Genomic DNA, 22,068 nt, shown 5'->3' on the forward strand with positions numbered 1-22,068 from the left:
ACTGCTTCATCAAAGATAATTCTTAAGTAAAACTGACATTTCTTTGTTTTTGTTGTGAATGTATGTTTAGTAAAGAATCCAATGACTACTAGTCCACTTTGGTACCACTGCCTTGTTTTATTCTAAGGCACCAACAGTTTTACCCACCATTGCTTTTGCACCATCAGTGCAAAGGTAAACATGGTGAGAAAGACAAATAATATCTTGTTATTATGAAAACACTTTTAACCTTGAAGACATTTTGAGTACTGCTAGTTTATAACCAACACAAAAGCTGTTATTATTCCTTTTTTTCAGATGAGGAAGCTATACTTCAGAGAACTTAAAAGAATTGTTCAGAATCACAAGCCAAGAAGTGGTAGAGCTAGGATCTAAACACAGCAGGAATGACTCTGGAGCTTGGTTTCTTAATCCGTTCCAAGAGAGTGGTGCCTAATAGGTTATAGCAAGTGCCCATCTCCATCCCTCTTGGCCTAGTCAAGATTGGTAGAGATAGGGGTATGGGTTGAAGGCTTGTTAAATCAGAGCCACAGTTAGTTATTCCCAAGTTACCATTTCAAAGGAAAGTTACTTTTAAGGGACATAAGTTTTTAGTTGTAGGTTGTAACAAATAAGCACCTAGAGTACTGCCAAGAAGTAGTAAAAAGAAAGAGTAAGTGTACACTGCCAGAAAAAGAAAAAGAAAAAACTCTAGGAATCAGCCTTTTTAAAAAAATCCTCATGGTTCAGTAAAGAGTGAAAAGATTGTTTTGTTCAAAGGTTGGTGGTTTTCAAAGATTTGGAATAGAATACAGAAGAAGATCTAAATTGTTTATATGAGAGAAATTGGGAAAAATTATACTTTTGAAATACAGTGAATCAAAAGAAATGGTGTATAAACTGATCATTCCCAGGCACTGGGATTTTGCAGTATCCTGGGCAATAGGAAATGAGGAAATTAGCTAGGATAGAGGAAGTGGGAATAGAAATAAGAGGATGAAAACAAGAGGTACTCAATAGATAGAACGAACAAAACTTAGCAAATGATGGAGGAGAAGGCCTAGGGAGAGGAAGAGGAAAAGATAAATTTGAACTGTCATGCCACCCCCCACCCTGTTCCCATGTATATGGCACATCTCCCCAACTAGATTTAAGCTCCTTCAGAAATAGAACCACGTCTTTTATTTTCTTTTGTTCACAGAATTTGATACAATGTTGAGCACAATGTTGAGTACAGGTTTCTGGTAACTGACTGTACTGCTGAACTGAATGAATAAGCATTTCAGAACTCTAATGAGAAACTGATGAACTCATAAAAGTGCTAACAAAAGATCAAGATGAAAAAGAATTTAATTACATGGGACTGAGTGAACTGATGAGGATGATTATTGTGACTTTCTGTTTGAATAAAAAAAAACAAAATCCCACAAGGACTCAGAGGCAAAAAATATACAAATCAATTTTCACTGCAAAGGAAAGGAGCTGTTACAGTGGAGGATTACTGGACTGAATGTCAATATTATGACATAGTATGAGTGTGTTTCATGTTTGGTAATTGCAATCATTGTTGCTTTTGTTGTGGTCATCCATTTACAATGCTTGGTGACAGTCTATCTCTTGTAAAAATAAAATACAGTGTGTGTGCGTGAAAAAAAAAAGATGTATATGAACAATTCATTATTGAAATTCTATTATTTATTTACTTCCTGCTGGAGTCAGTATGAGCTTTACTTAGTTACAACACTCAAAGACAATAAAAATCGTTCATTATTTTTTCTGTAAGAAAAAAAAATCTATTTTATCTTAATTTTGAATTTTCATCCATCTAGATCAAAATTTTTGTATGTGATAAATTAGTATCACTAATTAAATTAGTGGTAAATTTGTATAAGTGATAAATTTTGGGTTTTTTAAATTTAATTTTTATTTTATATTAGAGTACAGTTGGTTTACAATGTTGTGTTAGTTTCAGGTGTACAGCAAAGTGATTCAGTTATATATACACATATATCCATTCTTTTTCTGATTCTTTTCCCATATAGGTTATTATAGAATATTGAATAGAGTTCCCTGTGCTATATTGTAGGTCCCTGTTGATTATCTATTTTATATATAGCAGTGTGTGTATGCTAATCCCAACCTCCTAATTTATCCCTCCCCCCACTTTTCCCCTTTGGTAACCATAAGTTTGTTTTCAAAGTCACTGAGTCTGTTTCTGTTTTGTAAATGAGTTCATTTGTATCATTTTTTTAGATTCCACATATAAGTGATATCATAAAAAAAAAAAGAGAATGTGTTTTGTTTTCTTTTGTTTTCAGAATTTGATACAGTGTTAAGCACATAGTAGGTACTCAAATAAATAAATATAGAATTAATTAGGTGATTTAACTCTTAGCCCTCTTATATTAAAATCAAGTAACCCCCCTTTAACCCCTTCACCTGACCTTTCCTTATTAGCTCATTCATACACATTAGAGTATTCTTCAGGGTTTTTAAAAAATTTTTATTGAAATACAGTTGATTTACAATGTTGTGTTAGTTTCAGGTGTACAGCAAAGTGATTCAGATATATATATATATATATATATATATATATATATATATATATATATATTCTTTTTTTACATTCTCTTCCATTATTGGTTATTACAAGATATTTAGTATAGTTCCCTGTGCTATACAGTAGGTCCTTGTTGGTTATCTATTTTATATATAGTATCTTCAGTTTAGTTTAACTCAGCAAACATTTACTGAACATTTGCTCTTACCAGGAATTGGACTGCAAATATAGTGTATCCCTTGTCCTCCAGATGCTAAGAATCTAGAGGAAGAGGGACACATATACAAATAACTTTGTGGTCTTAATCACGTTATGAATGAAATTGTGTGGAATCACAGAAGAAAGGGCAATCATGTATGCCTGAGCAGTTGGAGAAAACATCGCAGATAGCATTTGAGGTAAATTTTGGTGTCTGAACAGGAATTCAACAAGAGAAGAAGTATTTCAGGCAGAAGAAGCCCTTCAATTTAGTTCATGCAAGAATGCATTCAGTTCTTTTCATGCATAGGTACTACATGATTCGGGCAAAGAAAATGTATAACTCAGTTTTGATGCTTTGGATTGATGCTCACAATAGAATAGGGAAGATAAGCAAGTAAACAATACAATACAATGTGCTGCGTATAATAGTAAAGTTGTGAACCAAGCACAAAATAATATAGAGAAGAAAATGAAGGAGAAAGTGAGGATCTACTCTGGGTCAGGCATTTTTTCTTTACATGCTACCAAGGGGCATATAAAGCTACACAGAAGAAAATACAGCTTAGTCAAATAGTGAGCAAGTTACAAAATGCTGATGCTTAGATCATATCTCTGGCTTGGGGACATATTTTCTTTGGTCTTCACAATGTTGCACTGTGTGGCAGTCATGGAATGTGCCTCTCAAACTGCCAGTTACAGGGAGCATAGTTGACTAAGAACCTATATATATTTCAATTTAATAATTTTCCAACATTTAAAAATTGGTATTTTACTTAAGAAAATTTGATTCCTATCTTCCCTCAGCGGGGAAAAACAATCTCCCAACATTAGGCCCGTATTCTAGAGTGCCCACCATCCATAAGAGCTGAATAGTACCTCTTCCCTTTAGATGAGATATATGCTCGATCCCAGCTCTTCCCTATTTTATTCCCAACACGAAGACCATTTGCCATTTAACCACACTCTTGCTCTGTTGTTTTACCTCTCCTGGGCCCATTTTGCCATCCTATATGTCTTGTCTGCCTTCATTGTCATTTGAGTTTGAGATCCATTATTTTGATCGCATTCTGCCATAAAAAGGATAGGGTGAAGTGACACAGGCCCGGAAGCCACAGGATCAATGAGGAGAACTCATGAAGTTCTAAGCCGGGCAGTGATAATTGAAGTTGAGAGGAGCTGGATGGATTTGAGGGATCTTTCAAAGAGAGAACTGACAAGTCATGATGTTTAATAAAATGCGGGGACTGATAGGCAGGCAGGTAGGAGTCAAGGATGGCTATCAGATTCCTTGATGTGGTAACTGAGTAGTTCATACGCTTCCCCATTTCTTTCTTATTTTCTATATATAAACTGTCCTAAACAGATATATACTTTAATCCTTCATATGCCAGGAAGTTTTCAGAAAACACAAGAAGAGATGTCATTGGAAATAGAAGGCTTAATGGGCATGCAAGAGAGGGACTCCATTGTTAACAGCTTACATTGAAAAAATGATCAAGACGTTAAGAGACTATGGAGGTAGCTGTTGAGAAGTATATATTAGCTTCTAGTGGCATTCAGTTAAATACTATTGCAGGGTACAAGATAGATGTTACTTAAACATTGTGCAGTTGGAGTGTCATTGACAATGTCCTAAATCAGATCTTAAGAGTTCACAGCTCAAACACTACTTTGGATCCCAAATTACTCTCCTTGCTTTCTGACTCAATCCATCAAGCCTATTCTTAATTCATCCTATACAACGTCTTTGAATTAATCGTAGTAAAATGCCACATTTATCATGTCATGCCTTATGAAGAAAACCTAGTTTCTCCAGGAACCTATACTCCTAGGTCTGGTATTCAGAAAACTTTCACGTACACCCTCAAGGATATGTTATGGCGGCTTGGCACATCTTGTTCCTCTGCTTGGAACCCTTTCAGCTGCCACACTGCCTCACATCCTAGTCCTCTTCTCATCTTTACCCTGGGTCTTTCCTCACTCTCACTGAACAATTTTGGCCCTTTTTTTTTCTTTTGTCTATTTTGTCTCTTTCTTTCTTCCAAGGAAACATCAGTGTCGGCTACAACTCTGACTTGCCCATCACTTTAATACATTCACATGATTTGACATTTATGCACTCCCATGACTATCAATGAGTGTTGCTTCATCTCTGAAATCTTGAACCCTAAAATCCCATCGTATCCACAGCTTGCCACCCTCTCTTCTGTTCCCAGTCCCCCGTAAATCCATCATTTGACCTTGTTATGACCTCAGTCTATCTATCCAGTCTCTGAGCATCCTCCGTGCTTCTCTTCCTTTCCTATCCTTTGTGATTTATATACTCATTCCTTTGAGAGTCAACCGCATTTGCTTTTCAAACCTCAGCCCTAAGGCAATCAAACCTTCCCTTTCTGCTGTTCAAGATTACTAAACTCTGTGGGAGAAAATCTCATGATCATGCTGACGATGTCCCACCTCAGTGCTGCTCACCAGACCCCTACTGATCCCAACGTGTCTCTCTTGCCTCACAGCTGCAATTCCAACACTTTACTGCTTTACTTAAGTCTCCACATTCATTCTAGACTTTTCCCTCTAATGTCCTGACATCTAAATATATAGAGCAAAGACATGTCGTCAGTCAAGAACTCCTTCGGTTTCCTTCTCCTCTACCTTAAAAGGACCCTATAACTTCTTCCCCCTTAAAATAACACTATAATTTTATCTAAAGGGTGAGACAAAATGGACTTGGTAAAGAAGAAAAGGTATCCCTCTCCCAAGCCAAGGCTGAGTTATGCTATCTTGAAGGCAAAGTTTCCTTTGTTCTTTTGCTAGACAAGTTTTACAAATATAATGTGTGTGTGTTTATAACTTATAAGGAAAAATTAATGATGGACTTGCTCAAAATGACAAAAGAAATAAAGGTCTAAAATTCTGATATCTATGAGCAATATTAACATGTTGGTGAACATACTTCCAAATTTCTTCTATGCATATATATTACAAAGCGAGATCAAAGTTTAAATCCTATATTGTATTCTATTTTCTTTATCTAAAGATGTACTGTAAAGATCTTTTCATCTCATGATATCATTGTATTCCTTGGTATGGCTATAGCACATGTATTTAACCAGTACCTATGGTAGGACTCAGAGAATCTGGACTCTAGACCCTCTTCTCACTCCTCCTTCGTCAGGATTTGTTTCCCACGCGCTCTCCTTCTCACCTATACCTTCAGTCTCCCTTTCCATGGGCTTCTTCCCCCTACGCCACAGACATGCTGAGTCCCCTCCCTGCCATCCTCTAAAATCTTTCTACTACCCTGCCTCCTTCTCATCAGATACTACCATGTATCCCCCCTAAGAACAGAACTCTTTCACAGAAACAGGAATCTGCCTTCACTATGTCACCCATTTCCTTCTCATAAATTTTTCGGTCTACTGTAATCTGGCATTCTCTGCCCACCTGTTTGTTGAAGCTGCTTCCTCTCCGCCATCCCCTTAAAACGCTTTCCCCTAAACAGTTACCAATCTCCAAATGCAGATCTCCTGATGGCTCCTCTACTCAGCAGCTTCCAGAAAAACACAGTTTAATAAAGCAAACTTTGGGACATCCTAAATGCAACTCCTAGCAGTTGTAACTGAGTGAAAACAGGCATCTCTTATTCCTGGGCTAAGACCTTTAGCCAAAGATACATGGATTGTTAGCATGTTAAGAAGGGGAAAAAAAAAGGAAAATTTGAGGGGGAAAATTTTTTGTTGCTGTTAATCGTAAGCAACAGTAGTTAGGAATGTCTGTGTTACATTCATATGTTTATACCCTAATAATGGGCCTGGGGCCATTCATCTTTTAATATTGCAGTATGTTGTAGAAAGTGGATGAGAGAAAGACTTTGAATGATTTTCAACAGGTAATAACTATGAAAAAGATATCTTTTTATTCTCTGTGCCATTCTAGATTTACTGCCTAAAATAAAATTACTTTCAGGAAAATTTAGAAGATTATTTGCCAGCTCATAGACCTTTCTATCAAGTGATGTTTTTATCCTGGCATATAGCCTACGGAATTATTTAATATGTTATTATCTGTTTTAACTTTTTAAAAAATATCTTTATTCTGCCTACTTATATTGGTCACCATTCTCTTGTATTTGTTGATCAATTGTCAAGTTGTGCACTAGTAATTTGCAATCTCAGTGCATGTCAGAAATTTACAGATGGGAGGCTAAGGTATAATTATATACTTGAAAATAACATATATATTATTTTATAGTATAAATTATAGTAAATAAAAATAAATGTCTTTGCTGGAGCAGATATGCAGACAATAGGCTTGTTTGACATTCTTGTCAGGGAGTGAAAGGAACATATAGATCTTGCTGAAATGAGGGGAATGCACTGAAATCTTGGGGTTGGTAAGGGGATATACAAAAATTCAATGTATCAAAACAGGCCATAGGTGTGGTACATATATACAATAGAATATTACTCAGCCATAAAAAGAAACGAAATTGAGTTATTTGTAGTGAGGTGGATGGACCTAGAGTCTGTCATACAGAGTGAAGTAAGTCAGAAAGAGAAAAACAAATACCGTATGCTAACACATATATATGGAATCTAAGAAAAAAAAAATGTCATGAAGAACCTAGGGGCAAGATGGGAATAAAGACACAGACCTACTAGAGAATGGACTTGAGGATATGGGGAGGGGGAAGGGTAAGCTGTGACAAAGTGAGAGAGTGGCATGGACATATATACACGACCAAACGTAAAATAGATAGCTAGTGGGAAGCAGCCGCATAGCACTGGGAGATCAGCTCGGTGCTTTGTGACCACCTAGAGGGGTGGGATAGGGAGGGTGGGAGGGAGGGAGATGCAAGAGGGAAGAGATATGGGAACATATGTATATGTATAGCTGATTTACTTTGTTATAAAGCAGAAACTAACACACCATTGTAAAGCAATTATACTCCAATAAAGATGTTTAAAAAAAAAATTCTATGTATCAAAACAGGCCATAGGTGTTGAAAGTTTAAAAAATAGTGTTTGAGTCTTCCCTTATCTAGCTTTTGTTTACCTAACAATTCTCAATACTACCTACCTAATCATCCCTTCTCCCATATTTAGAATGTGTAACTAAATTATCTTTACCAAGCGAAATAACATATAGTAAAATTGTAGGTTAAAATTCATCAACAAATACTTGTTGGATGAATAAATGAAGGTATGAATGAAAGAATACGTTGTCTAACTTCTATTTGCCTTTATTGTCCTCATGTTTGTAAGGACCCTTTTAACAGTGCTGTGTCAAACCAAAGGAAGTGAACTAACATTGACTGATCATCACCCATGTGCCAAGATCTATGCTCTGCTAGTACATATGTCATTTACTTTCATCTTTCAGACAATTCTGTGAAGTAGTTACTATTACATACATTTTACAGACAAGGAAACTAGACTCAAAGTTAAGAAAGGTACCTAATGTCAAACATCCAGCAAGGGCAAAACTGGTACTCAAACCCAGCTCTGAATGGTCCAAGTACATGCTTTTCCATTACAAATTTTTTGAATATTTTTATGATACTGATAGGAGTGGTTTAGACTCTTTTCAAAAAAAAAAATTTAATGGTTTATTATTGCTATTGTTTTTATTATTTCCTTACCATCAAATTATTTGTTTAACCCAGAAGAGGCAGTATGATGTAACAGGGAAAAAATTAGTATTTGGAGCCTAAAAAATCCTGTTTGAATCTGAATTCCACTATTTACTTGCTTTCTGTCTTTATGTAAGTTACTTCACTCTTCTCAGCCTCAGGGTTTTTCTTTTGTTTTTATATGTTTTTGTGTTTTGTTTTTTAATATATAAAAAGGGGAAAATACTGTCTACCAGACAGAGGATTGTAAGAAACCTAGCTCAGTGTTTAGCATAAAAAGAAAAATGCAATAAATGTTAGTTCCCTTGAGGACATTTTTAGTATTTTACTAAGAACTTTATAACTTAAAAAAAGTCTCCCTTTTAGGTAGTTTGAATTATTACTTAATATTATAATAATAGTAATTATTACAGTTTTACTATTACTAATTAGTAAGTAATAATGTTCTTACTGAAAACAAGTCATTTTTAATATTTTAGTGGTGATCATACTTTAAAATTCATACACTTTTTATTCCTCTCACATTTATATAATGAACATTTTCTATTGTCATTAAATATCACTACAGTTTTAATGGCTCCAAGATATTCCCACATTCAAATAGACATACCACAGTATTTTTAACTATTTCTCCATTGTTTGGATGTTTCCGGTTACAAGTTGTTTTCTGTTTTGTTTTGTTTTTAGAAGGAGAAGCATGATACTGCCACAAAGCTTTGAACATAAATCATCTCTGGTTATTTCGTATTTTAAAGTAGGAACTTCTGACAATCAAAGAAATTCTTTGTCAGTAGGACATTCTATAAATATATATGATTATGATATCACTTTATTGTCCTCTTCTTTTTTACAACCCCATTTTGGGGGTAATTTTCTGTTAGAGAATAATTTTTTAATGAAAGAGGAGTTTCTGAGGATACTGTATTTATATTTGCAACCATCAATTAAATGGTAAATTGTCTTTTCTTTTTGCTAATTTTTTTTTTTTTTTCTGAGAGGAGATAGAGTGTAGTACATGAAAGAGAAAGTACAACTTGGCTAGACAATGGGCTTGTGCTCCTGGGGGAGAGTCAGCTAATGTGGAGGACTGGGAACCAGGAGAAAGAATGGTCCCTGCCAGCCACATTCTCAGGCATGGAATCTGCCCAACTGCAAGGAAACAACATCCCACCTGGAACTCTATACAGAGGCTGCCCTCACCAGCATGGCACCTTGCAGTTTCCATTGACTGTGTCAGGTATCAACACTCAGTTAATTAGTCACAATTTTCAGGATCTAAGGGTGTCAGCCAGGGGTCTGCCTGTTCACATGGAAAGATGGCTGCTCAGAGGAGAGAGGTTCTGGGGTCTGCCTTTGCAGCTGGCTGGTTCTGGGATGGTTGTCAGGGGACTGGAGAGATTCAGCCATGGCGAACAGCAGGCAGTAATTTCACTGCTGCTTTTTATCTCTCCCTCTCCACTGAATGCTGCTGCTGGTAGCAAAGGCCTGAAAGGGACGGCTGGGAGAGAATAATAAGGGAAGAAGGGAAAGCACTTTAAATAATTTCCTTAGCTGAATTCAGATGAGCCTCTTCTAAGGAACCATGGTGACTGGGTAGGCCCAACTGGCAGACTGGTTTTAATTGAAATACAAAAGCTTTTGGGAATCCTTGGGACTGGAAACACAGGTCCAGTTATACTCTGTCTCTACCTACCTCTTTTTTTTTTTTTTTTTTTGGCCACGCCTCCTGGCTTGCAGGATCTTAGTTCCCCAACCAGGGTTTGAACCTTGGCCCCTGGCATTGAAAGCGCCAAGTCCTAACCACTGGACTGCCAGAGAATTCTACCTACCTCTTTTCATTGTGGATTCTCTTATACATTCATTCCTTTTTCATTCATTCCTTTCCTCAGAGTGGATTTGAGGGCAGGGGCATGTATGCTAGTAAATGCCAGAGCCACCATATTCTCCATATGAGAGTCAATTCTAAAAACGATGGTTACATACTGCTAGGTTGTCATCAAAACTGTTGTTTCAAAGGTCTGTGAATTCATACAATAAGTTTTAAAAAATACAGCAGTGACCTACATCCCCCTCTAAAGTTTCCTATAGCATTCCCTTTTTTTCTGCTGGCAAGAACCGTTTTCCTGCAAATCTAGCCAGAGATCCAGAAGAATCCTTTGAAGTCATCCAGTTTAACCTCTCAGCAGATGTTTGGATCCCTCATGTTCAGTGTCTAGCCAGCTGCCCATTGAGTGAAGGATCCTCCCTCCCTTGCAAAGCAGCCTATTCCCAATTTGAACAGCTCTTGTCTCATCATTCATCTTTCAGCTAAGCCACAATTTGAATTTCTGGGCTTTCCATTTTTATTCTTGGAGCCACACAGAACACAATGGCTTCTACTTCTGTATTATATTCCTTAACACATTGTGGACTTCTGTTGTGTCCTTTCTGAGTCTTCCCTTTAGAACTTGAATATTCTCAATAAATTGGTCTATTCACTCATTCATCAAATATTTAATGAACAATACTATGTGCCACACAAGGCACCAAGAAACAAAGATGAATATTGTATAGTTCCTGCCTACTATAAGGTCAGTTTGAAGGAAAGATAGACTCATAAAAATATAATGTCAAAATAACACAGTATATGACATAGCTAAGCGGAGAAATTTACAAAAACTCAAAAGAGGAGTGACTTACCCAATGAAGAGGAGTTGTGGTGGGCATTTAATATTTCCTGGAGCAGATGCCATCTAAAACATCAAGGGGGAGGTGGGAGATTTCTTGTAGATAATGCAGCATGAGTAAAGGCCACGAGATGAGCTATCGTGTGTACTGTGCAGGAAAAGAGACAGCAGTTCAGTTCAGTGTTCCTGGGGGCTCAAGTATGAAGCTAGAAATAAAGGAGAAAGGGTTAAGAGCTAGATCATGAATATTTTTCTCAAATGACAAAGTATTCAGTGCCCTCTCCAAAAATTTTGATATTATCAGGAGAAATCATTGGAATATCTCCCAGTCTCTGCTTGCCTCCTTCCCTACCCCTATTAATGAAGAAATTGTTATCCCTGAGGTGTCAGCTCTGGTAAGACCAATATACTCTAGTTGATGTTTTTGGAGCTAACCCAAATTACATTAGAAATACTCATCTTCCCATCTTTTCCTTCTAAAACCCAAGATCTTATTCTATAAGTTTCTACTGCCTCATTAAGTCACCTAAATACTGTCTTGGTGGCTATAGACCTGACAGTGTAGTTGAGGTTATACAGTGAAAAATGTACTGATCACCAAACACCAAACTATCACTGTCTTTTCTGCTCTGCCTTGAATTCCATGAAGGCAGAAATCACCTGGTCTTAATCCTTAAAGCCTGAGCTTCAAGACAGTCACGTAGAGTATATTCATATAACACCAATGCAGTCATCTGGTGTCAATAGGTAATTAAAACCAAAAATGGATTCACATACATTCTGCTCTGAAGAACCTCATGATCAAGGCACATCTCATCCAATTTTCCTTCTTGCTTTCTTCATTCTAGCCACATCATCTGTTTCTTGGACCTGGCATACCCTTTCTTACTTCAGGGATTTTACATATGTTCTTCCCTCTGCCTGGAACATTCTGTCCTCCTCTCCAACTCCCACCCTGACCCACTTAAAAGTAACTAAGTGCTCTTCACCTTCAGGAAAAGTCCCTATGTGTGGCTTTCCTGTTAGCCACTCTTGCCTCTGCACTTGCCTTTCGTATGCCTCATAAACTGAAAGATTCACTGCTGTAGCTCCAGGGCTTAGTCCAGTGCCAGGCACAAAGCTGGTGTTTAATAAATATTAAATAAATTCATTATTTGACTACTGCTAAGTAATATCTCTGTTCAAAGAACACTGGAATTTTTCAAAGAAAACAGAATTAGAGAGAAGTCAGAAGTACAAAGACGAGATTTTAGTGGCTGTGGTTGAATTATTAACTTCAATCTTTCGACGTACAATTGTGAAAACAGCCCTCTGAAATTCAGTTTTATTAATTCAGTCAATAAAAATTGCTAAGCATTACCTTGACATTTGCAGTGATAGTATAACTGTCAAGTTATACTTGATCTTATCTTAACGTTGAACTTTTCTGACTGAGTGCCCTAATTAATTTTTCTGGATTAACTACTGAATTCTTATTCCTCATCTCTTTTTACCCAAGAGCAAAATTTAATCAAGTGATCATAAATTTAGTAAGCTATATTTGTTGTAAGAGTATATAGAGAAATTAAATATCCAGTGACAAGGGACTGGTTAAATAAATGACCTGGGTGAAATATTATTTAGTCATTTAAATGGATAATTATAAAGATTATCTAGCTGTATGGAAATGGCTTAAAATATAATGTGAATTAGAAAAAAAATAGAATATAGTATGGAAACATAATGTAACCATGGAGATGGAGATTTTAAAAGCATATGAAAATTGAAAATAAGTAAGACAGTTTGTGAATTTGGGAGAGATGTTTAATTATGTATTACATACAAATTTTAGAGGGCTATATGTACATTGTATGTCAATTACTATAGTCTACAGGAGTAAGTATGAAAGCTATATTAGAGTATAAACTATTCAAATTTACATGCTGCAACAATAATGCATTCCTTGTCTGTATCTACAGCAAATTAAAGCCTGTTTATTACTGAAAAGTGTCTCACATTTGCTATGACTCTAGAAGAGGTCCCTGCCTTCTGAAGTCAAAGTTCCTTATTAACAGGAAAACACGTTTCTTTGCTGCATAGATAGTATTAGAGCAACAGTACCAGAAATAGCAGAATGAAAACACCTAAATTTCACTACTCTATCAAATCAAATGTTCTTCATGTGACTCATTTCCTTCCATTCTTTTTCGTATGTGTGTATAATTTTTACAATGGACACTAATGATTTTTTACATTTTCTCATATTACACAGTATGTAAGCTTTTATTTCCTACTTCATAATGATCGTTTTAATTGCGAATAAAGGAAACATTTCTTAGAAGCAAAAATATAAGGCCCTTGAATTCTTGCAATGCAGGGACAAACCTGAGTGTTGTTCCTGACCTTCCTTTGTCTGCTGACAGTGTACTTTATAGCTTTGCATACAAGGCTGTTATCACCTGATTTCCATTTGAGTAGTAAGATGATAACGCAGAGTACAAGGGGAACTAGGTTTAGGTGACAGCCACAACACTTAATGTCTGCTTATTGTTTCTACAGGGGAATTCTGGCCTGGGATTCAGTATTGCTGGAGGGACAGATAATCCCCACATTGGAGATGACCCTGGCATATTTATTACGAAGATTATACCTGGAGGTGCTGCAGCAGAGGATGGCAGACTCAGGTAAAGATCTGAAATGTTAGAATTATTTAGAAAGTAAATCTGCCACATCAATGAGACGTACTTGTGCCTTTGGAGAGTAATAATCCTCCAAAAGTTCTGTACTTGAAAGAGAAGACTGTCAAAGCAAGCTTTCTGTAATGACTTTCCAGATCTCTTATTACTTATTGAATTTCAGCTAGTATTTAATTTGTGTTTGTTTATGGCTACCACATTCAACATTGAGCCAGGCAGTGTGAGGAAGGGATACAGATGTATCTTTTGTTCCATGAGGGCTTCAGTCTGATTGGAAAGAAGAATACTATGAGCTGATGAGCAAATAATAAAATGTGTAGAGAACAATATATTGTAACTATTGTAGTATTAGCAAAGAAATTCCATGTTGTGCACCTTGTGTGTGTTCATGGATTTGGCAACCATTTATAAGGGCTTTCTGTAGGAGTTTGGATGGAAAGAGTCTGAAAAGCTATTCTGTAAGAAGATTCCAGTCTGAGTCTTAAAAAAATAATTTATTAACCTCACAAACCTGAATGAGAACCCAGAGGGAGAAGAAGCAAGTGGTCCCAGGAAAGAAGGAAATCACGTGTCTTGGATGAAAAACACCAGGTGAGGTTCTGTAGCTGGAGTGGAGCCAGATCTTGCTCAGGATAGAATAGTGGTGGCTTGAGCCAGGGACCCTCTCTTTAAAGAACTAAAGATTATTTGGGAAAATAAGAGTCACCCACATGGGGCTCTTGGTAAATGATATAAAATTCTATCAGAGATCAAAACACTAGCTAGGGACTTCCCTGGTGGCACAGTGGTTAAGAATCCGCCTGCCAACACAGGGGACACAGGTTTGAGCCCTCGACCAGGAAGATCCCACGTGCCGCGGAGCAACTAAGCCCATGCGCCACAACTACTGAGCCTGCGCTCTAGAGCCCATGAATCACAACTACGGAGCCCGCGTGCCACAACTACTGAAGCCTGCGCACCTAGAGTCCGTGCTCCACAGCAAGAGAAGCCACCACAATGAGAAGTCCGTGCACCGCAATGAAGAGTAGCCCCCGCTCGCCGCAGCTAGAGAAAGCCTGCACACAGCAACGAAGACCCAACGCAGCCAAAAATAAATAAATAAATAAATAAATAAATAAATAAATAAATAAGTAAATAAATAAATAAATAAAACAAAACACTAGCTAAAGGAATTGTAGATTGAACAATTAGGAAAGATTTCCTTGGGGAGAAAAACATGTCCCAATGTTATTTTAGCACCTCTACTAGATTGTAAATCTCCTCAGGCCAAGCAGTTATATTATAGATGTGAATCCATAAATTCTTAATGAATGAGAGAGTTTTTGAATGAATGAATGAATGAGTGAATAAAATGAGAAGAGAAAGGAGGGTAAATTAATGAGTGGGGAGGGAGGGTAGCACAGGCCAAGGCCTGTAGGTAAGAATGGTTTTAGCTTGCATGAAGCCACACTGAAAACTGTGACCTAAGTGGCAGAAATGTAAGCTTTGTAGCCCTTCCTGAGTCTGCATTTTTAAGCATAGAGAAGCTAGCTTACTGGTTTTTTATAAAGCAGCCAAGGACACTTTTTCCCTATCCAACTGTTCTGATGCAGTGATTACTTTTGACAGCTGCATCTTTGCAGCTTGTGGAGGAAAATCACGCTTTTTTTTCAGGTACATCGGCGTCCCCTATCAACAAGAAAAGACATGAGTGACACTCCCACAGGAAACACATGCTTTTTGAATAGAATTTTCAGGCTGAATTGACTAAATTAATTTCTGGGTGAGGGAATGTCCATGCTGCAGAGTGAGAGATTAGAACTAGATGCTGTGTAATTCTAGGACTCGTGGTGGGGATAGTGATTGCTAATGCCGGACCCTGGAGAAGCTCTATTTAAAAAGTTTAGAAATAAAGTTGTTAAAGGAAACTTCAGAAAAGTGGGCCACAATCATTATTTCATATCACTCTTTACCTAGAAGTAGGGGAACTTTCACCTCAGCCAAACTTTGGCCCTAAGTTTCAAATAAAATAAACTTCATGTTATGTGCTTATTCAACAATTAAGAATGAAAAATGGCATCTCTTAGAGTACCACCACTCTTTGCTTATGCCTACGGAGATAAAAGGAAGTTCTGCTGTGTTGGGAGCGTCATTCAATAGTTGTAAAGAGAATAATCATAATGACAGCTAACATTTATCGAGCTTTTATCATGTGTGGAGCATTGTGCTAAGATAGATAGGTAGGTAGGTAGATAGGTTGGTAGGTGGGTGGATGGTTGGATGGATGGATACATAGATTGATTGACAGGTTGATAATATAAATAGAGATGTAGGTACACACAGACACACACATAGACACACAATCTTCTATACACTTACGACAGCCATATGAGGCAGGTACAGTTATTATGGCCATAATAATATGGACTCAGGAAATTAAGAATTAAATATTTTAAGAAGATCACCCATCTAACTTTGAATACATTCCAAAATCTAGTCCTGTATATCACTTAAGTACTCTCTAAACTCTAATTCAATAGTAGAATCTCCTACCTCATGTGGTCCTGGCCTAAAAATTCCCAAAGATAAAGTTTTTCACAATGGTAATGGGCAACTCTGAACAGTTACAAAGTTTGCTATTTTTCTGCTGAGCCACAGTTGTTTTTATTATGAACTCTACCCACTGGTCTTCTTTCTGGCTTCCTGGAGCCAGGGCCATGGCCTATGACTGTGTATGTGAATTTTGCCTGGTGAGGTTGTGCAGTGAATGACCTGAAAAGCTCTGAACAATGGTCCTAACAGGAGCAACCCTATATACCAACTCCCCAATCCGCATCACAGCCTTGTGCCTATGTGAAGACAGCTCTGGTGTGTGTCTCCAGTTCTTTGTGATAGATCCTTGCTACTACCACTGAGACTGTTTCCCACCTTACTCCTTCCTGCCATGAACTTGAATGGTTTGGGGACATCTAAGAGTTCAAGAATAACACTCAGCTGAAAATCTGGCAGCGTGACATTAAGATAGATTTCAGAATTTAGCAATTTATCTGGTTCAAAGCCTACATTTTACAGATGGGAAAGCTGAGGCTCAGTCGAGTAATTTATCCTGAGGCATAAATCATTTGGGGGGTCTGTTTTAACTAGACTCCAAATGTCTTTTTTTTTAACTTTTTATTTTATACTGGAGTATAGTTGATTAACAATGCTGTGATAGTTTCAGGTGGACCTCAAAGTGATTCAGTTATACATATACATGTATCTATTCTTTTTCATATTCTTTTCCCATTTAGGTTGTTACAAAATATTGAGCAGAGTTCCCCGTGCCATACAGTAGGTCCTTGTTGGTTATCCATTTTAAACATAGCAGTGTGTACATGTCAATCCCAAACTCCCTAAATATCTGTTCCCCTGACCCTTCCCACCTGGTAACCATAAGTTCGTTCTCTAAGTCTGTGAGTCTCTTTCTGTTTTGTAGATAAGTTCACTTGTATCATTTCTTTTTAGATTCCACATATAAGCGATGCCATACAATACCATATGATATTTCTCTTTCTCTGTCTGACTTGCTTCACTCAGTATGATAATCTCCAGGTCCGTCCATGTTGCTGCAAGCATTACTTCATTCTTTTTAGTGTCTGAGTAATATTCCATTGTATATATGTGCCACATCTTCTTTATCCATTCTTCTGTCGATGGACATTTAGGTTGCTTCCATGTCTTGGCTATTGTAAACAGTGCTGCAATGAACATTGGGGTGCATGTATCCTTTCGGACCCTTAGACTCCAAATGTCTTGACTCAAGTAATTAATGATCTAAGGTAGTGTTAAGTGGCAGTAACACCTAAGCCCATCTAAGAAGTCTTTTCTCAGTGTAACAGGAACACTCTTTGAAGCTGGACTAACAATGTGTGAGGAGTACTTTCTATCTCACCATTAGTCCTTGTGAACATGGAATCAGCAAATAACAATGAACTCTGGAAAGATGTAGGTTCTGATGCCTGTATACTAACATAGTTGATTTTGGAAAGATTAAACTCTTGTGGTTGCTGTTTTCTCATCTATAAAGTGATGACAATTATACCTGTTCTGAGGATTCAGTGAGATAACCTAAGTCCCTAGCTATGCCAAGCATATAGTACATGCTCAGTAAATTTTAGTAATGTTTCCCCCTTTTCCTTACCAGCCCTCGCTACCTCTCAGTGGTCTTTCCTCTTCTATTGCTTCCATTCCTTCTTCTTTTTCTCTCCTCTCATCCTTTCCACCTTTCTTTCAGTTCCCATTCATCCTTTACGGCCTTCCCTAAGCTTCCTGTTCCTATCTTTTCACATGCCCTTTTCTCTTGATCATAACATGAAATTAAAACCCATTTAGAAACAGGTATGGTACTAGAAAAGGTTCTATGTTTCTATTCTCAAGTTTATAATACAGTCAACTGAATCTGCTATGTTTCCCTTACTTAAAAACTAAGCCCACAGACTAAACATAGTTTTGTTTTGGTTTCTTTTAACTTGACAGATTCTTTGGTGCTGTGAGTTAGGAACTTGTAAACATTTTTCTGATGTATCCTTCACATTATAAATTATATTTTTGACAGTTAAATCCTACTAAAATTGAAAGAGAAGCTGAGGCCCAGAAAAGTGAGGTGTTGGGTCTGCTCCAAGGAGAGTAGTAATCTGGACTTTTCAGTGGATATATAATAATCAGGTCAATAATAATAATAGCAAGGACAACATAGTACTTCAGTGTGCCAAGTACTTTTCTGACACATTCACTCATTTAAAGTGTATAACAACTTGACGAGACCTATACTTTTATTACTCCCTCTTTTCAGGTAAGAAAATCAAGGAACTGAGATAAGAGGTTAAGTAACTTAGCAAGATTGTACAGCTAGTAAATGTTAGAGCCAGACTTTGAACATAGGCAGTCTGCGTCTAATGTCCATGTATTTATGTTCTAAGTTATACTGCAGGGGGAAGAAGAATGACATTTAAAAGACACACTGTGGTAAGCAGTATTCTAAAAATGCCACTCCTTATGATTCCACACCCTAATCCATAGAACCTGGGACTTTGATGAACTATCACTCCTGTGATTTTGTTACATTGCATGGCATAGTTGACCTAAGATAGGGAGAATACTCAGGTGAGCCTGATCTAATCACATGAGCCCTAAAAGTAGAGAGCTTTCTCTGGCTGGTGGCAGAAGAGAAAGTCAAAGAGATTCAAAATCTGTGAAGTACTCGGCACTGTTCCTGGTTTGAAGATGGAGGAGGCCATGTGAGAAAGTACAAGGTTGGCCTCTAGGAGCACACAGAGGCCTCCAGCTGATAGCTAACAAGGAAGCAGGGACCTCCATCTCACAACTGCAAGGACCTGTGTCTTACTACAACCTTATAAGCTGGGAAGAAGACCCACAGCTCCAGATGAGAATGTAGTCGGTTGACACCTGGATTTCAGCCTTGTGAGAACCTGAGCAGCGATTCCAGCCACACTGTGTCAGACTTCTGACTTATACAGACAGTGAGCTAATAAATAGGTCTTGTTTTAAGCTGCTAAATTTGTGGTAATTTTGTAAGGAGCAACAAAACATTAATATCTACATTATTCGAGGAGTTCTGAGTTCATTATGAAAAGTCTTCCTGTATGTGCTCCATCACACCCAATATAAAGCAAGTGTGTAGGTTTAAGACACAGATAAGGTGAGAGGTGACTTTCTCCTTAATTAGATCAGACTCCAAACTGAACTCAAGTCCCAGTGGTTGCCCCAGAAGAGAGATATAGGAGAAAGAACATACTATTTGGAGTAGAGGACCTGGGTTTCAAGTTCTCCTTTCTAGGTAAGTGACCTTGGACCTCTTTTTAAGCTCTCTGTGCTCCAGTTCCCTTACTGGTAAATTGTAAGTAGGAGCATATATACCACGAAGCTGTAATGCGTTGCTTTAAACTGCAACTGCTGTGGTAACTTGTCAGGGAGCAATAAAAAGCTAATATGGGGCTTCCCTGGCGGCGCAGTGGTTGAGAATCCGCCTGCCAGTGCAGGGGACACGGGTTCGAGCCCTGGTCTGGGAAGATCCCACATGTCGCGGAGCAACTGGGCCCGTGAGCCACAACTACTGAGCCTGCGCGTCTGGAGCCTGTGCTCCGCAACAAGAGAGGCCGCGACAGTGAGAGGCCCGCGCACCGCGATGAAGAGTGGCCCCCGCTCGCCGCAACTGGAGAAAGCCCTCGCACAGAAACGAAGACCCAACACAGCCAAAAATAAATAAATAAATAAATAAATAAATAAATAAATAAATAAATTTATTTTAAAAAAAAAAAGCTAATATGGACTCTATGGCATTTTGGACCCTGATATTCACTTAGGCTGAGGTGCAGACTGGCTTGTCTCTGCCAGCACTACCACACTCTGATCTTCAGAAACACTGATCAGGCCTCATGGCTGGGCTCAGGCCCTTCACACACCTGGAGGCAAGATGTGAAAAGCAATCAGAAACAAGGGGTGGATCAAGGTCAGAAATAGGGAAGAAACCAGTCCCCCAAGGTGAGGGACAGCAGATACAGAGATTAGCTGAAATACACTGTTACAACTGATGGCTGGGGATGTTGGTCTGGGCTGGACAGAGGGTGAGAGCCAGAAGCTATAAGGAAAATGTGAGATGAAGGCTAAGTTAAAAGGCAAGGCAAGAGAGCATATGAGGGTTTAAATGAATTCCTTTGGATAGTGATCCTTTTCCTGTGCAACCTCTTTTTCTTGTGTATATATTTTTATAGATATGATAATTGTCCTTTGTGGAATATGTATAAAATTCAGAAAAGTAGATAAAAACTAAACAAAACACAACACATTCATGTTTACAATAAATAGAGTCAATAAGTATTAACATTTTTGTACACTTATTTCTGGTAATTTTTTTGCTATTTTACTTATTTTTATTTAGTTTAGATCACACTGTATATAATATTTAGCATTTGTTTAATTTCACATAACTTTATTTCATAAACCTTTCCCCATATCATTTTTTAAAAAGCCTTGTACATATTTTAATTGCTGTTTAATAATACATTTACTGTTTACATTGTTAGGAGTTTAGGTTGTTTTCAGTTTCTCCACAATTTAAATAACTGACAATCTTTTGGAAGACATTGCTGACTCTGTTTCTCATAAATTCCTTAGGATATATTTCTAGCAGTAGAATTTCTGCACCAAAAGGTATGAACATTCTAAAGAATTTTGATACATATTGCTATATTTCCTTCCAGAAGGACTGTACCAAATTTTACTTCTACCACTGATGTTAGGGACTATTTTACAATATGTCATCAACATTTCATGTGCTTGAATGTGTATGATTTTAGGCTGTTTACCAAGGCAAACAATGGTATATTTCCTTGCTTTGCTTTGCATTTATTTGATTAACAAAAAGATTGAACTCTTTAAAAAATGTAACAAGCCATTTGTATTATTTCTTCTAGAAGTTGTCACTAAAATTTGATAATATTACCTATCTTTAAAGTTAGAACATTTTTGAAAGAACATTAGGTTTTCTTCCAGAGCAAAATAGATATCTGTCCATGCTTTGAAGAATGGTTTTTATTTCAACTTTTGTATCTGAACCATAAAAATGCCCTCTGTGTGGCTTCAAGTCTCAGGATTGCTAAGGACCAATATTGATCTGTCATCCTGGGGAAGAGCTATCACATGACAGCCTCCGCTTGGCAAAGCAGCAATGACATTTTACACAACAGTGCATTTATTAAACCCATCCACAGCACAAAAGCAGCATGTAGTGGCAGGCAGAAGAGATGGCTACTTGCCAATATCCTGACAAGTGACACAATTTAATCTCTTAGCCCTCAGCACAATCATTTCTACTCCCAGACAAGATGGGAAAAAAAACCAAAAAACAAGTTTTCTTTAAGTTCATTGCTTCATTTGTTCCTTCTATGTCTGTTTACAAGTAACATTGGCTTCGTCCTTATAAAAGCCATATATGTTGATTTCAAATAAGAATGCTATTGTTCATACTGAGGCTTGACTATACCGACTGAAGTCGAGAGGTAAAGGACCAATGTTTCAAGAACACAACCTCTGTGTATAAATTACAACATCATCCTTTGGCTGTCATACGGCAATTCATCCTTTTGATTTTTCATTAATTATACCCATTAACTCACTAGTAATTTTTAAATAATAACATGAGGAAAAGAGAGGCAAAGGGGAAGAACAGAGAGAGAAAAAGGAAAAGGAAGAAGAAGAAGAAGAAACACTGGGGATCATCAGGAGATGAAGACATCACATAACTTAGAAATGGAGAAGGCAAACCTAAATTAAAATTTTTTCTGTGCCGATGAGAAGCACTAAGCAGAGGAAAGGGAG

The 22,068-nt window shown here is 37.4% G+C and overlaps 1 protein-coding gene across 11 annotated transcripts in view; it reads left to right on the forward strand.

The window, feature by feature from the left end:
* The window catches only part of DLG2 (discs large MAGUK scaffold protein 2), a 2,071,189-nt gene that overhangs the window by 1,438,404 nt on the left and 610,717 nt on the right, over nt 1-22,068 (forward strand). For all 11 annotated transcript variants that reach the window (XM_059930672.1, XM_059930680.1, XM_059930673.1 and 8 more), the window contains one exon: nt 13,577-13,701. In XM_059930672.1, the coding sequence (XP_059786655.1) occupies nt 13,577-13,701 (125 nt within the window). The remainder of the gene's footprint in view (nt 1-13,576; nt 13,702-22,068) is intronic.

This window comes from Balaenoptera ricei, chromosome 8 (assembly GCF_028023285.1).
Source record: "Balaenoptera ricei isolate mBalRic1 chromosome 8, mBalRic1.hap2, whole genome shotgun sequence".
Taxonomy (NCBI): Eukaryota; Metazoa; Chordata; class Mammalia; order Artiodactyla; family Balaenopteridae; genus Balaenoptera; species Balaenoptera ricei.